The sequence below is a fragment of the Diabrotica virgifera genome, chromosome 2 (genome assembly GCF_917563875.1).
Source record: "Diabrotica virgifera virgifera chromosome 2, PGI_DIABVI_V3a".
NCBI lineage: Eukaryota > Metazoa > Arthropoda > Insecta > Coleoptera > Chrysomelidae > Diabrotica > Diabrotica virgifera.
The window spans coordinates 279314242-279335145 of NC_065444.1; the positions used below are offsets into that span (position 1 = coordinate 279314242).

A 20904-nucleotide genomic window follows, 5' to 3' on the forward strand; every position below is an offset into this window, starting at 1 on the left:
TTGCTTCAATGTCCAAGAATCGGATCTGTGTAGAGCAAAGTTGTAAAAACGTACAAGGTCTCTACTACATAAGAGATATTTCATTTTTATAAATTTTGCCCTTGCTATTTCTATGCGGCTTTTAATCTCTTGTATTTATTCTGCGTTTTGGCTAACCAATGTTCCTAGACAGTTGTATTTGTCTAGCTTTTCTATCTGGATATTATTAATATGGTGTGCATCGTTGTCTTTTGGATGATTTATAATGCCCGTGAATTTTGTTTTGTTTAAGTTCATTTTAATACCATATATGGTTGTCGTTCAGCCATTCCAGTATGTTTGTCAGACTTTGTAGAGTTGAAGTAAATAGGACAGTGTCATCGGCATATCTTATAATATTAAGAATTTCAATATTTATAGTCATTCCATCCTCACACTCTCCTAAAGCTTCTTTTAAGACGGTTTCGCTGTATAAAACAGTATCACTGTTATGTCACAGACATATTATGAAATTTAAAGCATATTTGTGCAGTTCAATATTGTTTAAATGACCTGCGCTATAGCTTTCCATAGTTTACGAGAAGAATTTTACATTAACTAGGCTCCTAAATCTTAGCGATCAGTTGGTAGAAAGCTTAGGTTAGGATTTAATTTAAAAAAAAAATAAAAGTAAGGACCCGTTGATTGAAAAGTATTGCGGGTTACATAAAAAAGAGGGAAATAAAAAGTGACAAGTGATAGTAAAGTTAGGTTAACATCTTCCTTTTTGTCATATTACCAAATATTATTGCCCAAACAGGAATATATAGCAAAAAATAATATATAAAAATAAATATGATCTTACCTGAATTGTAGCTGCAATTTCGCCACCAAATCCAGCAGTGAGTGGTGCTTCGTGTGCTATAAGAACACGTTTTGTTTTTTTCACCGACTGTAAACAAAAAAAAATTTAATTCATTAATCAGAAGCAGAGTGAATAAGTATGAACTGAGTAAACCTTGAGGACCATATATCACGAGAGAAATCAAATATGCTATTAACAATTCATGTAGCGGATCGACACTACTTTTTTACGATCTCGGTAAAGAATAGGCCTACTTCTGGGAAGCGACCCTGTCCACACAAGCCACGTTTTGCTCTCAATTCCTTACTGATAGAAAGCATATCCCATTACTTTATCCTTCCAAAATCTGGTTACCTATTACCTATCCCTAGTACCAGCTCAAGGTGCAGAGGAAATGATTCTGGACCGGCTTTAAACTGGACTACCACAAGCATGACTGAGCAATTTGATTGGTTGTGGTACTGCGATGAGAAAGGCAACGGGATAACTATATTGAAATGTTAGCTATCCTGATCCCCAAGTATATGTAAATCAGGTTGGCAATATTGACAGTTGAAGAAGTCTAATAAAATGGTCGTCACGAAGTGTTGCATGTGAATTATGTCTCCCAGTAAATATACCTAATTAATAAGTACTCGGCAAGCTTCCTTCTCCAAAAAACTACCCCATTATATTTCCCAAAAATCTAAATGGCAGAAGAAAACAAGAAAGTGGCCCTCGGAGGGGGCATCCCTAAAATAAAGAGGAGTGAGAAGAATCCCAACAAACAATAATAACAACATAGATGAAATAATAATGCAGCTGACAAAAATAGGAACGAGATAACGATGATCATGGGTAGTGACGTTAATGACAAAATTGGTCGTGGATCTCAAGGAGACAACACAGGAGCAAACGGTCTCGGTACCGGAAACAATAGGGGAGAGAGACTTGTACAATTATGCTGTACACAAGGCTACATACTTGGAAATCACCCGCAGACAGAAAAAACAGAATTATTTGGAATTAAATTGACTTTATTTTGGTCATTTATAACTTTAAGAAGTACATAAAATCTACTAAAACGTACCCTGGAGCAGAGATTCACAGCGATCACAATCCAGTTATAATGGATTTTAGGCTGAGAAGATTTCTGAAAGTTAAAATAGAAAAAGTGACAAGAAAAATTGGCATCTCACAACTGGGGAATTCTGAAAGGAAAAGAAATAAGTATCAAGGTTGAGAAATAATAGAGAAATTAGTATAGAGAGAAGTTGAAATAATAAAATGGACTGCTCTAAAAACGAAAATTACAAAGATACAAGAAGATATCATGAATGTAAGACAAAAGCATAAAACAAACTTAATAAATAACAAACGAATCAATAAAATGATTAGAAAAAAGTGCAGAGAAGCGAAAGAAAACTAGATGTCAACAAAATACCTAGAAATTGAACAGCTTTAGGCAAGATACATCACCTTTAATGTCCGTAAGAAAGTGAAAGAAAGACAGCAGGCAAACTAGAGAGATGCAAAGATTACATTCAGACACTTTTTGAGTACGATAGTAACCGTATTTTTTATTACAAGGATGTGCTCGATTATAACTGGATTGTGTTTTTTTTTTTTCGAAAAGTGTCTGTTCTACACCTTAATAACTTATTCACATTTGTTTTTTAGACACGCCTTGTCAGGAATGAAAATTTTTGCAGTGTTTCTTCCTATACAGTCTAATGGACTCTTTATACTGTTCTTGAATATTAAAGAGTATAGTTAAGAGATATTCAGATACTTTATAAAACTTATGTATTAGCATCAAATATATCTTTTTGAATATTGAATATCTGCTTTTATGTAAGAAATGGGAAAACACACTTAAAATCCTCGTTTATTATTCATTTTACTAGAAAAATTAACGAGGCAACAAAATATGTAAAAATATATAAGCATAAAGATGACAAATTAATATACATCCTCCATAAACAGGGATAAAAGGAAACCATAAATATTAACCATGTAGAAAGGGACGTGGAGTACAAGATCATAATTTCACGGTAAAACAAATAATTGAAAAACGTTCGTGTCTAAAAACAAAGCCCATATTTGTAGCCTTTATAGACCTGGAAAAAACGTTCGTGTCTAAAAACAAATACTATATTTGTAGCCTTTATAGACCTGGAAAAGGCATTCCACAGGGTGAAACGATAAACTGTGTGGGAGAGCTTGATAAGAAGATATGTTGAGGAAAAACTGATTGAAATCATTAAAAGTCTGTATAAGAAATATAAGAATTACATAATACATAAAAACATGAAATCAACAGAATTCGAAACAACTGAAGCACTAAGGCAAGGAGGTGTCATGAGCCCAACCATCTTTATGAATTGTACACACACCATGAAAGATTGTACACCAAAACTAAAGAAACTGCATATAGAATATAGAAATCTCCTAAGTGTAAGCATTTCGGAATGTGCATTCGCAGATGACGTAGTCGTTATGCCAGAAAAAGAAGAATACTTGCATACGTGGAATAACACATTGTATAAACATGGTATGAAGATCAATCCATATAAAACAAACACTACGGTAATCTAGCAAGAACAAATGGTAATAAATATACAAATTAATGGAGAGGAAATAGAGCAAGTTACAATTGAAAATAATGGAAGACAGGACAAAGATATTGAAGAAAGAATTAATAAAACATCAAAACTATTCCATGCAAGAAAAAATAACCTCTTAAACAAGAAAGAAATTACAAAGAAAACCAAATTAACTGTGTTTAAAACCATACATAGGACAGTATTTACATACGTCTGCGAATCATTATATTAACAAGAAGAGTAAGATACAAGCCTTAGAGATGAAATATTTACGAAGAGTTAGAGGAATCATAATAAGAAATTATGAGAGACATAATAAGAAACACAGACATGCGGACACACCTGACCTCATATCAAGGGAAAACAAGTAAGTTAGTGGGACACATGAAAAGACTGAAAGACAACAAACGGGTGAAGAAAATATGGCAAGCCAGAATACAAAAAAAAATAGAGGAAGACCTAAACCAGATTGGGATAAAGCAGTGGCAAGGGAAAAACAATAGCAAAATCAAGCAGATTAGCATATAACAAGAAACAATGGTCAATATTTGTACACACGTGAAAAGACGTCAGTTTTGAGACAAAAGTAAAAGGGACTGAAAAGATTATACAGTGTGTCAATTTTAAAACTTACAATGGCTATATCTCACGAAAAAAAGCTGAAAACGAAAAATGCTTGAAACCGTTTCTAGGATAGTAAGGGGGCATTAAAATGAGATGAAAGAGAACTCATCTCCATCAACCCCCTAGGCCCCACCCACCACAACCAAAAAAGTTTAAATTGCAAACCCCTACTTGTGATACATCATTGAAAAGGCTATAAAAAATGCTATTCCATGGTATAAATAATAATTATGCAGGGTGAAGCAATAATTGTGAAACTTTGGCTTAAATGAAAAATTTAATGAGGTTTTGTTTAACTACAAATTTGATAAAAATGTCAATTAAGTAAATGTTCAAAGTGGGTTCCGTTGTTTTGTAAACAATAACACAGTCTATTTTCAAATTCTGCACGAAATTTTACAAATGTTTTTCTAGTAATAGGGCGACATGCTTGAGTAATTATTTCTCGCAATTTCCCAAGTGACGCAAGTTAAGTTTTATAAACAACTGATTTAAGGCAAAAATGGCAAATTAAGTTTTAATTAACAAAAAAGTACGAGCGGACACTTACCATTTAAAATAATAATCCGGGAGATAGCATTACAAATACAAAAGTCATAGTAAGCCAGCTGATATTAACACCCTGTATAATTATTATTTATACCATTGGATAGTACTTTTTATAGTAGGATAGTATATTACTTTTTGCTATGGGGTTACCCTAAATCAGTTGTTTATAAAACTCAACTTGCTTCACTTGGGGAATTGCGAGAAAGAATTACTCAAGCATGTCGCCCTATTACTAGAACATTTGCTAAATTTCGTGCAGAATTTGAAAATAGGCTGTATTATTGTTTACCAAACAACGGAATTCACATTAAATATTTACTTAATTGACATTTTTAATAAATTTGTAATTCAACAAAACCTTATTAAATTTTTCATTTAAGCCAAAGTTTCACAATTATTGCTTCACCCTGTATAATTATTATGTATACCATTGAATAGCATTTTTTATACCCTTTTCAATGATGTACCACAAGTAGGGGTTTGCAATTTAAACTTTTTTGGTTGTGATGGGTGGGGCCTAGGGGGTTGATGGGGGTGAGTTCTCTTTCATGTCATTTTAGTTCCCCCTTACTATCCTAGAAACGGTTTCAAGCATTTTTCGATATCAGCTTTTGTTCGTGAGATATAGCCATTGTAAGTTTTAAAATTGACACACTGTATACATATATTATACACTCCATAAACTGAGGGATGACTCGGTAAAAAGAGACCATAAATACTAACCATATAATAGTTATGAGGTACATATCAGACTCCCTTTAAAATTTTTGCTAAGTTATTTTTTATAAGCTTGTATCACATTTTGTTGACAAACCCTTACATTATGTGTAAGGCTTCAGTCATAAATAAACGGTACATAATGGTGCTTCCATACGACCTACTTCCTAAAATAAATATATCTAAGAAAAAAGATAAAGAGAAAGGAGAGTTGAATTTATAAGCCGGGAAATGGATGTGTAATGGAAGGAAACTTTTTTATCACACGAGCCCACGTAATTGCGCCACAATGGGGAATAAATAAATCTCTCAGGGAATGCGCAAGAGTAATTCATCCTATTATCATCGATAGTAATGTTCAGGGGCGGGTGTGAAGGAATTTATAATACATTTAAAAAAAATTAATGTAAATTTAACTTTGGTACAAAGATTTGTTGTTACATTATATATTAAAGGGAGATAATTCTCTCGGATAGAAAGAATTCTCTCGGTGACGAACGTGAAATGTGAATTCAAAGCCTTCGTTAAAGCTATGAAACGATGCAAGTAACCTCTTTGTCCCACAAATACATCTACAAATCGACGTTTTGGGCCACGCTTCGTCAATTACGGAGAAGCCGTAAGATGACAAAATCGGCGATTGTATTTTACTTCATTTCGAACACCACCGATAAGATATGATCAATCATCGTCATTCTCTTTGACTTATCCCTATGTGGGGACGGCTTACCTAATGCCTTTCTCCATAAGTTTCAATCTTGGATCATATCAAAATTAATCCCCTTTACCAACATGTCCTGCCTAATCGTCTCCCCCAGGTCTTCTATGGTTTTCCTTTCCTACTCCTTGAAGGAATCTGCACTTCAGTAATTCTTCGTATAGGGTGATTAACGTCTCGACGTTGAACATGACCAAACCATCTTAACCTATTCTTTCTAAGTTTGACAGGTGAACAGGGAAAAGTGTACTTTTGAAGTGGGTAAAAGAAATAATTCCTACCTGAGCGCCTTCGGCTTATAAAGCCATCTTCGGAGCTATGGTCAAAAGGTTCAAAATTCACAGACGTGAAGGTAGCTGCTACCATCACGTCATTAAAACTTAGACTTTCATTTAGCAAATGCCGCTACGCACCTACTACCTTCACGTCAGTTGCAATGGGGGATTAATAAATGTCGAAAATTTTTACCTGGAGTAGAGATAGCAGCCTATGCATTCTCTGAAGAGCCTCTAACAAGAGGTGAAATCGTCGATAAGAGTGCTGGTTGCGCTCTCTAACCTAAGTAAAAATCAAGACAGTTTTGGCTCGCATTGCAACTGAATAAAAATGGTATACATTTTAATTTTATATTAGTATTACTCCTATAGAGTAACTAGGTCCATTTTCCGTTGGAACTTTACCAAGCTGTAGACGGGGTTGTGAATTGCAACTTTTTAGAATTCCCTCCCTTTGTCTTCATTGCAGCATCCATCTGGCTGGCAATTTTAAGAAGCCATGGAGGATGTACCAGGAAAATGGTCCAATAAGTTTTTCAATTAAAAATCTTTTAAAAGTATTTTATTTTACAAATATTTTTATTAGGTTGAAAAACTTAAACTTTTAGTTATCATTTTATTTGTAGTAACTCCATCTTGAAATACTATTGAGAACTACTAACTCAGAATTACGATTGAGAACGGGAATCACAGATGTTGTATATCAGGTGGCTAAACTTAAATGGTACTTAGCCGGTCATTTGGCCCGTCTTACAGGTGAAAGTTGGATATCACGAGATGGACGGACGATATAAAAAGAATGACCACAAATTGGATTCTAAGCGCCCAGGAGAGAAGACAGTAGACGGAAATAAGGGAGGCCTATATCCAGCAGTGGATACAAAGGGCTGTTTGATGATGATGAACTCCATCTTTAAATGAACATTCCAAGTACTCTGTTTTTGTCCTACAAGTTAATAACCTTTTTCCTCCAGAGCTCGTCTCCACTGTCCCAGTTTTTGTTCTAAGTCTCTTTCACTGTTGCCTACTAACTATATCGTACAAGATATTATCAACATTAGAAGAAATTTGACATAAGAACAATCTTAACTAAAAATTCACGAACGATGGGACTGTTTTAAAGCACTCATCCCCGTCACTGAAACTAAACGGGTTTCTGGAATTTTTTACGCTCCAGTAATTGCTTAAAATCTTCCAATTAATTACAAGACATCGTAATCAATGCCACGCAGTGCTCTAAAAATTGTTTTGTTTTTCTTAAGTTGTTTACTTCGTAATATATATCCAAAATAGTGTCTACTGTTTAGCCAAGGCTACAATTTTGAGTTATTTGCCTAAAAAATAAAAAAATCAGGGAACACAAAATTTTACGAAAACCCCCAAAAAAATAAAGGAAGGATGAAAATTTGGGAATAGGTAGTTGAAATTGTCTATTATTATTGTATAAGAAAAAGTTTACAATTCTACATCCCCTCCATTTTACAAAAATTGGAAAATACGGGGTGAAAAATATTTTCTTGGGGGTGAAAAATATACGTTCAAAATAAGTCCGGAATTGGATAAAATGACTAATTCTAAGCAACTTTTGTTCTATAGAGTTTTTTTACTCAGTCAATATTGTTCGAGTTATTTGCGAGTGAATATGTTCATTTTTAACAAAAAAAAAAACATGTTTTTGGACGGTTTTTCGGAGATAACTCAAAAAGTAAGTATTTTAGCGAAAAAAATATTCTTAGCAAAAATATAGCTTATAAAAAATTGAAAAATATGGTGTATGCGTAAGGTCTGCAGACACCGCAAAAGTAGAGTTGTTGCTAATGAAAAGTAGGTTCTTTTTCGTCAAATTCCAAATCGAATATTTTAATGTGAAATAACCAATACGGAACACTTCGAAGAAAATTCATTACAACTTTTTTAAAGCATTTAAAAAATGTTTATTTTTGTTTTTTAAAAAAATTTTAACATTAAAAGTAAGTGAGATACGCTTAAAAAATTGTTGGTCTCTTTTATTTTTTGGACAAAAAATGGCGAAAATCACCCCCTATTTAGCTTCTCAAATAAAATTAATCTTCACCGCTTTACAAGTTACTTTACTTATGTATTGTTTATATTATCTACAAGTTTCATTGGTTCAATGTGCTCAGTTTTGAAAAAAATTGTTTTTAAAATAAAACATTTTTTTTTAATTTTGAAAAATAATGGAATTGTTTATGGAATTAACTTAAAAATTATTAGTAATACCAAAAATCTCAAAGAGTAATAAAATATACGTTTTGCTTTTCTGAATATTTTTGATTTTTTGTTTTCTTGTTAGACAAAAATTGGTTATGCTATGACTGTTCAAAATTTGCCTAAACTCGTTATTAGTTACAGGTTCAAGCCATTTTAACTACAGCTTTTTCAAAAATAAGCACTTTGAAGCGATGAAACTTACAGATCATATAAATAATACATAGGCAAAGTAACTTGTGAAGTGGTAATGATAAAATTTATTAGTGGTGCTAATTAGGGGGTGATTTTCGAAATTTTTTTATCAAAAAATAAAAGGGACTAACAATATTTTGAGCGTAACTCACTTACTTTTAATGTTACAAGTTAAAAAAAAAACAAAAATAAAAGGTTTTTTAAACACTTTAAAAAAGTTAAAATAAATTTTCCCCGAAAAGTGCTCCGTATTTGGGTTATTTCACATTGAAATATTCGATTTGGAATTTGACGAAGAAGAATCTACTTTTCATTAGCTGTAACTCTGCTTCTACTGGGTCTACAGACCTCAAGCATACACCATTTGTATACACGATGGTGCATGTATACACGATTTTTGTCATTTTTTTATAAGCTATATTTTTTTTCACTACAGAACTTACTTTTTGAGTTATCTCCGAAAAACCGTCTAAAAACATGTTTTATTTTGTTAAACATGAACATATTCACTCGCAAATAACTCAAAAAGTATTGACTTAGTGAAAAAACTCTATAGAACAAAAGTGGCTTAGAATCAGTCATTTTATACAATTCCGGTCTCATTTAGAATATATATTTTTCGCCTTCGAGAGGGGAGTATTCCCCTCCATTTTACAAAAATTGAGGTGATGTAGAATTGTAAACTTTTTCTTATATAATAATAGACAATTTCAACTACCTATTCCCAAATTTTCACCTTTCCTTTATTTTTTTTGGGGTCAGATTGTTCTTTGATCGGGCTATAATGGGAAAGACAAATTCGACTTTCGACGGAAAATTTCTTCGAAAGACAGAAGTATTGAGAATCAATGTCTTTGTTTCTCACTTCAGAGATGAAAAAAAGCTTGTAAATGCTAAATAAATATGTTGCTAAAATAAAAAATCTAAAATGTAACATCTCTATTCTTTCAGAAATCTCCTTCTTACTCAATTTTTAATGGTAGGGGAGCAAAGTATGCTAAATGTGCAGTCACTCGAGCGCTTTGGGGACCTATTGGGTTGTGATTATTAGGTCCTAAAACCAAAAAAAGTTAAGTAAAATTTTCCATTTTAGCGGGCGCTTGCCATTTTTTAATTTAATTTTCCATTTCCATTAATCGTTTTTTCCGAAAATAGCGCCATCTATCCATAATTCGAAAAAATGTTTCGAATAAAAGTTGCTTATTTTTATGCAGAGAATTCAAATCTGCAATAAGAAATGGGGGCTCCCATTTAAGATTTTAAAGTAACCCTCCCACCCCACCTCCGTGGGGGGTCGCGTTTGGTACCATTCGATATATTTTTCAAAAATATTAAATAAGTGTATTTTGCAGTTTTTCGATCTGATGTTTATTTTGCTAAATATCGCGGGATTTGTATTTAAAATTTAAAATTTACCCCCCACCCCTCTCTGAAAGGGGTCGTGTTTGGTATCTATCGATAGATTTTTGAAAAATATTGAACGTTTAGTTTTTAGTTTTTCGATCTGACGTTCATTTAGCGAAATATTCGCCTTTTTCTTGTGAAACTTTGTGACTCACCAATTCCCTTACGCCCCGCTCAAATCGTCAGATTTTTTAAATATACACTGTTTTGCATGTACTTAACTTACCTTATCTTAATCTGACAATTTCGAGCATTTTTAAGGATAGATTTTTTTTTTCGGGCCCCCCTAAACGAACTCCCCTGTGTTAAGAGCCAATATATGGCAGAGGTTCATCTGCAGGGTACCACGTTTCTCCCCATATGATAATCTGACGCGCTCGAGTAACTGCAAAAATCCCCGCTTGGGCTCCCCTACCATAAGATATGCGTCGAGAACATGGAACAAAAATATTAATAAAAAGGAATAATGAGTTAAAGTACAAAAATATATTATCAACACGTTACCTTAAATACTGTCTCCGTATCCCACGGTAGGATAGAAACCAAATCTATTACTTCACAGGATACTTTCAATTTTTCTTTGGCCAACTGAGCTACCTCTTTGAGTACATGGACCTGCGTTCCCCATCCTATTAAGGTAACGTCATTACCTAAAATTAATTAAGGTAGTATTAACGAGAACTGCAACTTCTTCTAGAATTATCGAATGAAAAGACTTGCAAAACAATAAATACTGTCATTTATAATTTAGAAGTCACTTAACTCCCTCCACTTAACCTAAAAGTCCATAAGTTCATTGCCTCCTTCTTTGGGTTTCACAATTGACTTTGCCTTTAGAAGCATCCAACAGAAAGGACCCCGCACAAACCTTATGGAAAATAGGTCCCAGTGGATTTCGTTCATACTTTGGGAAAATACTCTTTGAAGCATCCTGATAAAAAGTTCTCATGGGCACAACTCAATCGTATGAAGGATTTTCAAGATATAGAGGCCCAAACTCGGAAAATTATAAGATTTACGGGGTATTCAAATTCCGTGAGTTACTAGTTATTTGGCAACATGTAGAAGTTTGGATCAAGGAAAAGTACTAGTAGTCTAGGATTTTTTCCTGGCTATCCAATGGCGACCTTTACTTTGACCTTGACCTTCAACGGACGTCATCTTCTAGAGTTTCGAGGGTTTTATGCATTAAATTGATATAAACAGATTACTCATGGGTTTTTGGGATCGCAAAACACGAATATGCCATAAGAATTGACCTCCGGATGACGTGGTGGCCAGGACCACTGTAAGGGACGTCATCTTCTAGAGTTTCGATGGTTTTCGGCATTTAATTGATGCAAATGAATTACTGGAGGGTTTTTTGAGATCATTATATACGAATATGCCACCAGAACCGACTCCCGGAGCACCTGGTTTCCAAGGTCAATGAAAGGGGCTCCTGGAGTTTCGAGGGTCTTTGGTACTATTGATGCAAACGAATTTCTCATAGCTTTTTGGAGTTGCTGAACACGAATACCCCATCAGAACAGACATCGGAGTACCTGTTGCCTAAGGCACGTGACGCTTTGGAAATTCGAGAGCTTTCGGTACTAAATTAATGTAAACTGATTACTTACAGGTTTTTGGGGTTACAGAACGTGAATACACCATCAGATCCGACCCAAGGAGCACCTGATGCCTAAGGCAGGTCTTCTGCTGGAGTTTCGACAGTATGCATGTTCGGTAGTATGCATGCATGCATGTTCGGCAACCCCAAAAACCTAAGAGTAATCCATCTGATTCCTCCGAAACTCCAGAAGATAACCTGTCTTAGGCACCAGGTGTTCCTGTGTCTGTGCTGATCACGTGTTCGTGTTCAGCAACCCCAAAAACCTATAACTAATCCGTTTGCATTATTGTAGTACCAAAGACCCTCGAAACTCCAGGAGCCCCTTTCATTGATCTTGGAAATCAGGTGCTCCGGGAGTCGGTTTATAACAGTCCGTTAACTTTAATTATCTTTATAGTTATTTTATTTAAATTTTAATAACGGTTTGTCATTAAATTATACTTAAAAATAATAAGATCTAACTAAAATAAATCTTTGACTGACGTCATACTTAACTATTAGTTGGCACAAGTACTTCAGTTGGTATTAGACACCATTCGCTGTCATGTGAGTTTCGTTCTGTGAGGCTCCTCGTCTAACGACGGGAAATAATTGACTTCGCTTGGTACGCTAGAACGGAAAAGTAGCGGATGACTGATTGAAAAGGACGGAAATTTTAATACAATAGTTTCAAGCTTTTATAAGTGATATTTAGTGGCAAATTATTGGTGGTGCTTTGGAGAAGCTAGGAGACTAAGTTTTGGGAGATCCCGGAGGAATTGGAAGTCATGTCATCCGCCACTTGGGGGAAATCTTAAACTGTAACCAGTCCGTCAGCTCCCCTCACAACTGGGAGCAACCGTTCTACGCCAAGCCAGGTCATTTGGAGACCAGCCTGGAGAACCTCCCACATACCTACTTTGTATCCTGCCCTCTGCACCCCAGAAGGGCATCGGTATATTAATTGGTACAAGCTAGCACCATCCCTGTGCTAATTCGCCTACCAGGGATTTTGGAATCCGTAGCAAGGACACTCTCGGGGACCATATAGGGTTTGTTTTGGGACACTTGGTATCTGCTAGTGATTGTCACTTCCACTATTACACCACATTCATTTTTTGTATAAGACTCGGGACATTTATTTTGATGATTAGGTTTTATAGTTTATCGCACATATTTTGTTTCAATATTTAAGTTGCATATTGTTTTTATATATCTATAATAGTTGATAGTGTTCCCCAAACCAGTAAACTCTCTGGTCAAAGAGGTTTGAGCTCAGATCATCTTTTCCCCATATGAGATTCTCTTTACCTTTATATATTACCTGAAATTTACTTGTACCATTTATTTACTTAATTAACTTTATATTTTTAGTACTAACCTTGCTTGTCTCCACTTATCAATTTAAATTTATATACTTTGTCCTCTTAATTTGCTTAATTTATTAACTTATTCATATAACTTTAATCTTTCTTTAGTCAATCATAATTATTTAACTTATTTGCTTAACTTTACTTAAATTCATTTAATCAATTTCTAATTATATCTTTGGACGCTATTCCCTTTGAATAGCTATCCATTTTACTTGTTATATTTTTTAGTGACTACGTGTCGAAGCAACTGATTTTTATATATCAAGTAGACCGTAGGTTCACCTTAATGAGGCTAGTGCCTATTTAACTCTTTGAGAGTTACGGAAATTATTCATTGTGAATAATCCTCCCTTAATTATATTCTGGTTCATTAGTTCTATAGGGTTTAACGTTGCTGTACGTATTGCAATCGTACAATTATTTGGTGAAGGTTGTTATTTAACCTAGTATATGTAAGTTGGGGGTATGCTCCATATAAGAGCTACTCCATTACTAATGTAACTATAGATTATATTTATATTACTATAGGTAATTATTTCCCATTGTCATTTTAGAGTTACATAGTTTGTATTTTTCTAACTCAGAGGTTGTCAAAAATCTAAGTAGTTATATTTAATAAATATTTATTTGTTTTGTATATCAATTATTTTTTTTCCCATTTTTGAATTTAATATATTTACTATTTAACAGCAGTGTAAGATACCTGGAAGTTTGGTCCATTCCCACTTCTGGCGCCCATAATTCAGTCTATTTTATTTATCTTTTATATTCTTCTATTTTTATTATATTATTATATTTATCTAATTTATTTTCTGAACATATATTTTTATCTTAAAAGATTTCCCTTTTTCTAGTCATCATCTCTCTTTAGGTTGAGCTACTGTTCTTCGACAGGCATGCAAACGAGCCGTATCCATCCTTGAGTGTCAAGTTGCTCTCTTGCATCTATAGCTAGCCAACTCTATTCAGTTTGCCTCTGTCTTTCCATACTTCCATTATCAGTTCATCACCCTCCTTCATTCATTTCATCTTATCATTTTAGTTCAACAAATACTACTGCAAAGAAGTATTTTTGTTACATCGGCAGCCCAACTTGGTGCCAACCTTTTATAGGTTCTAAGACAGTAGTTCTTTTAGTTCATTTTTTTTTTTTATTTATATTATTTCCTTCTGATATCTTTTTATACATTCTGTTCTGATTTATTTTGTTTTTAATTACTTATTAATACTTAACAGGTATACTGTCACTGCTGTATCTATTAATTAGTTGAGATTTTGAAACCTCGTTTATAGTTTTGTCATACAGCTTACATTCTGGGTTGAATTTGAAACGAAGTATAAGTAACTAGCATCTATTAGATTATATTATTTTACTCTTTCAGCCAGTGTTGTATTTGTACGTACAGTAATCGTTAATACTTACATATTTTTTTTTCTAGTACAAGTATAATAATTAATTTTTTTTTCCAATATTTAGGTACTATATTTACTTGATTATACCTTATTTACTTTATTTATTTGATACATATATTTTGCTGGCCATTTTTGATTTTGTTGGTGTGTTGCTAATATTTTCTCCGTACTTATATATTTTGCGTACAAACTTAAGTATATTTCATATTTCTGACCTTTGGATTGCTTGTCAATAATTTTTGCTTTCATCATGTGTGCTTTTAAAGTTGAACATCTTCTGGTGGACGAATTGGACTATGAGTTGAAAATTAGGGACGTAGTACCAGAGGAGTCGGCAACTGTCGATAGGAAACGCAATCTTCTGCGGGGTGCTTTGAAGCAAGAAGAAGGCAATAGGAGTTTCACCCAACTTTCGGCTGTACATATCCCTTTTGAGGACCAACGGAAAGGAATATCCGAAACGTTGGATAGCTTGTCGAAGAAAATAGAGAAGTTTAGGGGAACTGTACAGGACAATGAATATGTTAGATTAATATCTCGTCTAGCTCATATTTCTGGCCGAGTACACTTGTTACAGTGTACTACAGAAGAGCAGGAACCTTTTAAAAAGTCTGTTTCTCTTAAAATCCTTACCTTGGAGGGTGAGCTTGATTCTAAGGTTAACCCCATAGCCACATCTACTCCTAATGCTCCAGTCAGTGTCGTTCCTAGTTTCACATACTCCAAACCTGTGCAAGTACACAAATGGGGTGTTTCATTTTCCGGTGAAAAACAGCACAATGATGTGATTACATTTTTAGAAAAGGTCGAATGTCTTCGTGTATCTAGAGGTGTCTCTGAAGAAAATTTGTTTGCTGCTTCAGCTGAATTGTTTACCGGTCCTGCTTTTACCTGGTTCATGAATAATAGAGGAAATTTATCTTGTTGGTCTGATCTGGTTCGCAAGTTGAAGTCAGATTTTCTTCCTTACTCATACCAGGATGATCTCTTGGATGAAATCAAAAACCATAAGCAGAAACCAGGGGAGTCTGTCACTATGTTCATTAACACTATTTTAGGCATGTGTAGCCGTTTAGACACTCCTTTATCTGATTTGTCCAAAATAAAAATCATCTTAAAATGTTTATTGCCTTTTTACCATCAACAGTTAGCTCTTATGGACATCCAGAGTATTGATGACCTCACTGTAAAGTGCAAACGTTTGGAGGAAACGTTATCCTGGTCTTCTCAGCCTCCATCCACATCTCGACCCTCTTCTAATTCTTCTTCTCAGCCAACTTCCTTTAGACAACGTTCTTGGCAAAATAAGGGCCCTGAACGTAATGTTTCTGTTTTTAGTTCCGTTGTTTGCTGGAATTGTCACCAGTCTAATCATAAGTTCAATGATTGTGGTATCCCACAAACTCGTATTTTCTGCCACGGTTGTGGTAGGGAAAATACCCTCAAAAGAAATTGTGTCAAGTGTTCGGGAAACGAAATGTCGGAGGTCCGTCCCCTGAGCGTTTCTCCGTCCAACACCCAATCAGGGAATCAAACCCCATCAGAAAACGAGACAGCTGGCCCAAGCACACCAAGCAACTCAAACCCATCTTCCAATCGGAAAGGGAAGAAGGCATCGTTCAGGAAACAAGCACACACCACAAATCAAAATCAGTCCAGAAATTAAGTTTTAGTCATGATACGTTGAACGCACATGATTCACAGGGTTGCAAAGCCACAAATTCTTCTTTAATTGGTAGTGTTAAGTATAATAATAATTTTGATGGTGAAGTAGTTCCATATAATGGTTGTATCCAACCAAATATTTTAGATTTAGATATTAACTCTTTATTAGTTAGGAAACAAAATGATAATAGGCCATATCTACCTATTCAAATTTTAGGACAATCGTGTTTAGCTTTATTAGATAGTGGCTCTAATATTTCATTGATAGGAGCACATTCATTAAATTTATTGAAAAATGCTAATATTCCCATTATGCCCATTTCATCTTTGCAAGTATCTACTGCAGATGGTACAGTCCAATCTATTACAGGCAAACTCCAAATTGAAATCACAGTGGCAAATTTATGTAGGAAAATTACATTTTATGTTATTCCTTCTGTACAGAATTCTATAATTTTAGGTATGGACTTCTTCAATGCTTTTAATAGCACCTTAAGTTGTTCTGATTTTTCTTTTTCCATATCTGAATTTAATCTGTCTACCCTTAGTGCTATTCATGATTTTTCCAGTTTATCTAGTTCTGAACAAAGGCAATTGGAGAATATGATCTCTCAGTTTACTACTATTTCTTCAAATGACAAACTAGGTCGTACTTCATTAATATCTCACACTATTGAGGTGGGAAATCCTACTCCTTTCAGATTATATCAGTATCCCATACCTCAAGCCTGGCAGGCAGATTTAGAAAAAGAAGTCGATTCGATGCTTGCTTTAAATATCATAGAACATTCAACGTCGTCCTATTGTTCCCCACTCTTGCTTATCCAATTCCCCGAATCGACGTGATTTTGAGCAAACTTCAGAATGCCAAATACATCTCTTCGATTGATTTGTCTAAGGCCTTTTTACAGATCCCACTGAGTGAAGAGAGCAAGAAATATACTGCTTTTGCTGTCAGTGGTAAAGGATTATTCCAGTTTGTCACCATGCCTTTCGGTCTTGTTTCTGCTCCTCAGACAATGTGTCGTCTGATGGATTTAGTCATTGGTCCACAGTTAGAGCCCTATGTTTTCTATTATTTGGACGATATTTTAGTAGTCACCCCTGATTTTTCCCTTCATATGGAAATTTTAGATAAATTGTTTTTACGTCTTAAGGAAGCTAATCTAACAATTAATCTGGATAAGTGTCAGTTTTGTCGTCCTAGTCTTAAGTTTTTGGGTTATGTTGTTGATAATCAGGGTCTAAGGACTGATCCTGAGAAAATAGTTGCTATTAAGAATTTTCCTATACCTAAGACCACCACCCAAGTCCGTAGGATATTGGGAATGTGTGGATATTATCGCCGGTTTGTACCTTCATACTCTACCTTGTTGTCACCTCTTACGGATCTTTTGAAGAACAGGAAAAAGGGGCAGACCATTACCTGGACTCCTGAGGCTGATGAAGCTTTTAGGCGCGTTAAAGAGGCTTTAACTAGCGCACCAGTCATGATGTCACCTAATTTTAATGAGCATTTTTATTTGATGACTGATTGCTCTAATACTGCTTCTGGTGGCGTATTGTTCCAGTTGAAAGATGGCTCGGAACATCCCATAGCTTACACGAGTAAGAAATTGAATAAGGCCCAGAAAAACTATTCCACCACTGAGAAAGAACTCTTAGCTATCATACATGGGTTGGAAGCATTTCGTTATTATTTAGAGGGCCGTAATTTCACCATAATTACGGACCACAGTTCCTTGGTATGGCTTCATAGTATGAAAAACCCATCTCAGAGACTTTCCCGATGGATATGCAAACTGGCTGCCTATTCATATAAGATTGTTCATCGAAAGGCCAACGGTGTAGTGGTTGCTGATGCTCTTTCCCGTGTCCATGATCTTAATGTCTTAGATTTGTCCACCTTAACTCCTGACGAGTGGTATCAGAATATGATTGATAGGGTTACTCAAGACCCACAAAATTATCCTGATTTTAAGGTAGAGAACAATATACTGTACAAACATATCTTAAGTCCTATAGAGGCCTTATCCAATATGTCAGATTGGAAAATAGTTGTACCTACGCCAAATAGGGAGAACATATTACGTATGTTTCATGATGAAGTTACTGCTGGACATTTTGGTTTTTATAAAACTTTTCATCGTATTGCCGAATTATATTATTGGCCTGGCATGCGCAAGTCTATCAAAAAGTATATTTCTAAGTGTTTAGTTTGTGCGACTTGTAAACCCAGTAATTTACCACAAGCTGGACTCATGGGTTCCTTTAGGAACATTAATTTTCCTTGGCAGATGATCTCGTTGGATCTCATTGGACCCTATCCTCGTAGTTATAAGGGTAATACTTACTGCTTGGTAGTTGTGGATTATTTCACCAAATTTCCTGTAGTTTGTCCTCTTCGTCAGGCCACAACTCCAGCCATTCTGAAATATTTAGAGGAACAAGTCTTTTTGTTGTTTGGTGTTCCCCAAATTGTGTCATGTGACAATGGTCCTCAGTTTGTGTCGAAGGCTTTTAAAGATCTTTTAGCTAAATATAAGGTCCAGAAGACCTTTTATAATGCTGCCTACCATCCTCAAGCCAATCATACTGAGAGAGTGAATCGCAGTATCGTCACCGCCCTAAGGTCCTATACATTCCCAGATCACAGAGCTTGGGATCAATATATCCATTCCATAGCTCAAGCCATAAGGACCTCTGTCCATGAGGTTACCCAATGTTCTCCTGCATATCTCAATTTTGGTAGAAATGTTGCTTTATCTGGTGACTATTTTGGTACAATTTCCGACACTTCCACAAATCTCCCTCAGATATCCGATAACCTTCATCGCTTAGAAGATCTCCAGACTCTACCTCAAATTTTTTCTGACATTCGGAAGAAGTTAAAAACTTCCTATCTAAGGAACCAGCAGCAGTATAACTTGAGGAAAAGAGATCTGCGATTCTTCGTTGGAGATAGAGTGTTGAAGCGAAACTTTGTAAAGTCTAATAAGGGTGATGCTATTTCGGCAAAATTTTGCCAGAAATATATTCCCTGTACGGTTGTGAAGGTAATATCTCCTTTAGTGTATGAATTGAAGGACAATTCGACTAACAAACGAATTGGACAATTTCACATAAAGGATTTACTGCCTGATAACACCATGGATGAGGTTGATTCATCATCTTCGGAAGAAGATTAACTTTATAGGGTTGTTTGAGCTAACTTCTTCCTCTATTTGTCTTTAGCTCGATCCTTATTAAGATTCAGTATTTTAGTTTAATATTTTATTCACCAGATAGAGCAGGTACATATCTCCATTTTTATCTTTTGGCATGGTTGTTAGATGACTTCCAATTTATGAATCATTAGGTTAATTATTTTTTTTAGTACGCTTAGGTATGAGCTTATCATTTTTTTTTCATTATTAATGTTGCACTTTAATTATTATGCATCAACATTATTAATTATTAATACTGTTAGTAGGATTACCCAGTTAATAAGAACCAACTTGTAATTTTTAGATTGTGCACCTACCCCCTTAGCATAGAAGGGTTGTTGATTATTGTATATTTATATATTTGAATATGTAAGCTCATGCAAGTACGTTGGTTTAATATTGATATTTGGTATGGAACTATGGAACTAAGAATATTATACACTACTTATCTCAGGTTGTGTGTTGTATTTTTGATATTTGACTACATACTATTTTTTTTATATGTATCTTTTATTATCTTGTTATTAGATTTGCCATATTGGAAAGATGGGGTGGTTCTTAATTTTATATTGGTTTACTTTATCAACATTTGTCACAGATATCCTAAATACTTTATAATAATTTATATCCTTATGCCCTACACAGTATGATTCTGGAATTAGTTTGGAATTCTGATGTATGTATGGATTTCTTCTTAAGAACTAGTCTGCCAATGCTCTGTAATTTGGGTTCCTAGGTAACCTAGTGAATGCGTGGGTTCGAAATTCAGCAACTGATCACTGCTATCCGATTTCGTAACCTATGTTTTCATAGCAGAGTACGCAGATGTTTATTCATCAAAATATTTCTGGTCAGGAAATGTTGGCCACATGTCCTGACCATCCTTGTGTAATTATTCCAATCATTCCAGTTACATTTTTTAGCATTTGATAGGGAATATTTAGTTTACATTATGTCCCGTACTTCATAGGTAGTAGGTTCCTTTTAGTATTTGAGGTGTTTGGACAAATGAATTGCTTATTTTAGTAGATTTCCTCTTCTTTCCTGAGGCATTAGTTTGTTGTTGAGATTCAGGAATATTTCCTGGATAATTCTATGTATGCGAGAACGTATGAATCTACAGTTTTATTCCAAATTGGTTGCTCGTTCTTGTCATATTTTTTTTCTATCATTTATCATGGTGTCATAGACCTTGTCAGTTCACCTTTTAGATTTTTTTTTTATTACAATTGGTACGTTATCAGCTATAGCTATAGCTAGTGAACAACAGCACGGACCAATTTTAGTTAGTCAACGACTTACTTGAGTCGATGGACCTAATTTAATTTATTTAGTATTAGTGAGAATTGGTACACAAATCTTCCTGATCGTTCTTCTTTGGATATGCTCCTATAAATCTGGTGTCCATTGATAGTCCGATTTTGGATAAAGCGTCCGAGTCCTCACTTATTTTGTTTATTTGGTTGTATAGGCTCGTATTACCGGTTGTGGTTGTACATAGGCCTAATTAATTTATGTGATTTAGTATTGGTGTGAA

At 34.7% G+C, this 20904-nt stretch overlaps 1 protein-coding gene across 1 annotated transcript in view; it reads right to left on the reverse strand.

The window, feature by feature from the left end:
• Positions 1-20904, reverse strand: part of LOC126880647 (2-oxoisovalerate dehydrogenase subunit beta, mitochondrial) — an 81308-nt gene that overhangs the window by 15360 nt on the left and 45044 nt on the right. Inside the window, exons 5-6 of the mRNA XM_050644689.1 lie at positions 10624-10769; positions 824-910 (exon numbers count right to left, since the gene is read on the reverse strand). Coding sequence (XP_050500646.1) covers positions 824-910; positions 10624-10769 — 233 coding nt within the window. The remainder of the gene's footprint in view (positions 1-823; positions 911-10623; positions 10770-20904) is intronic.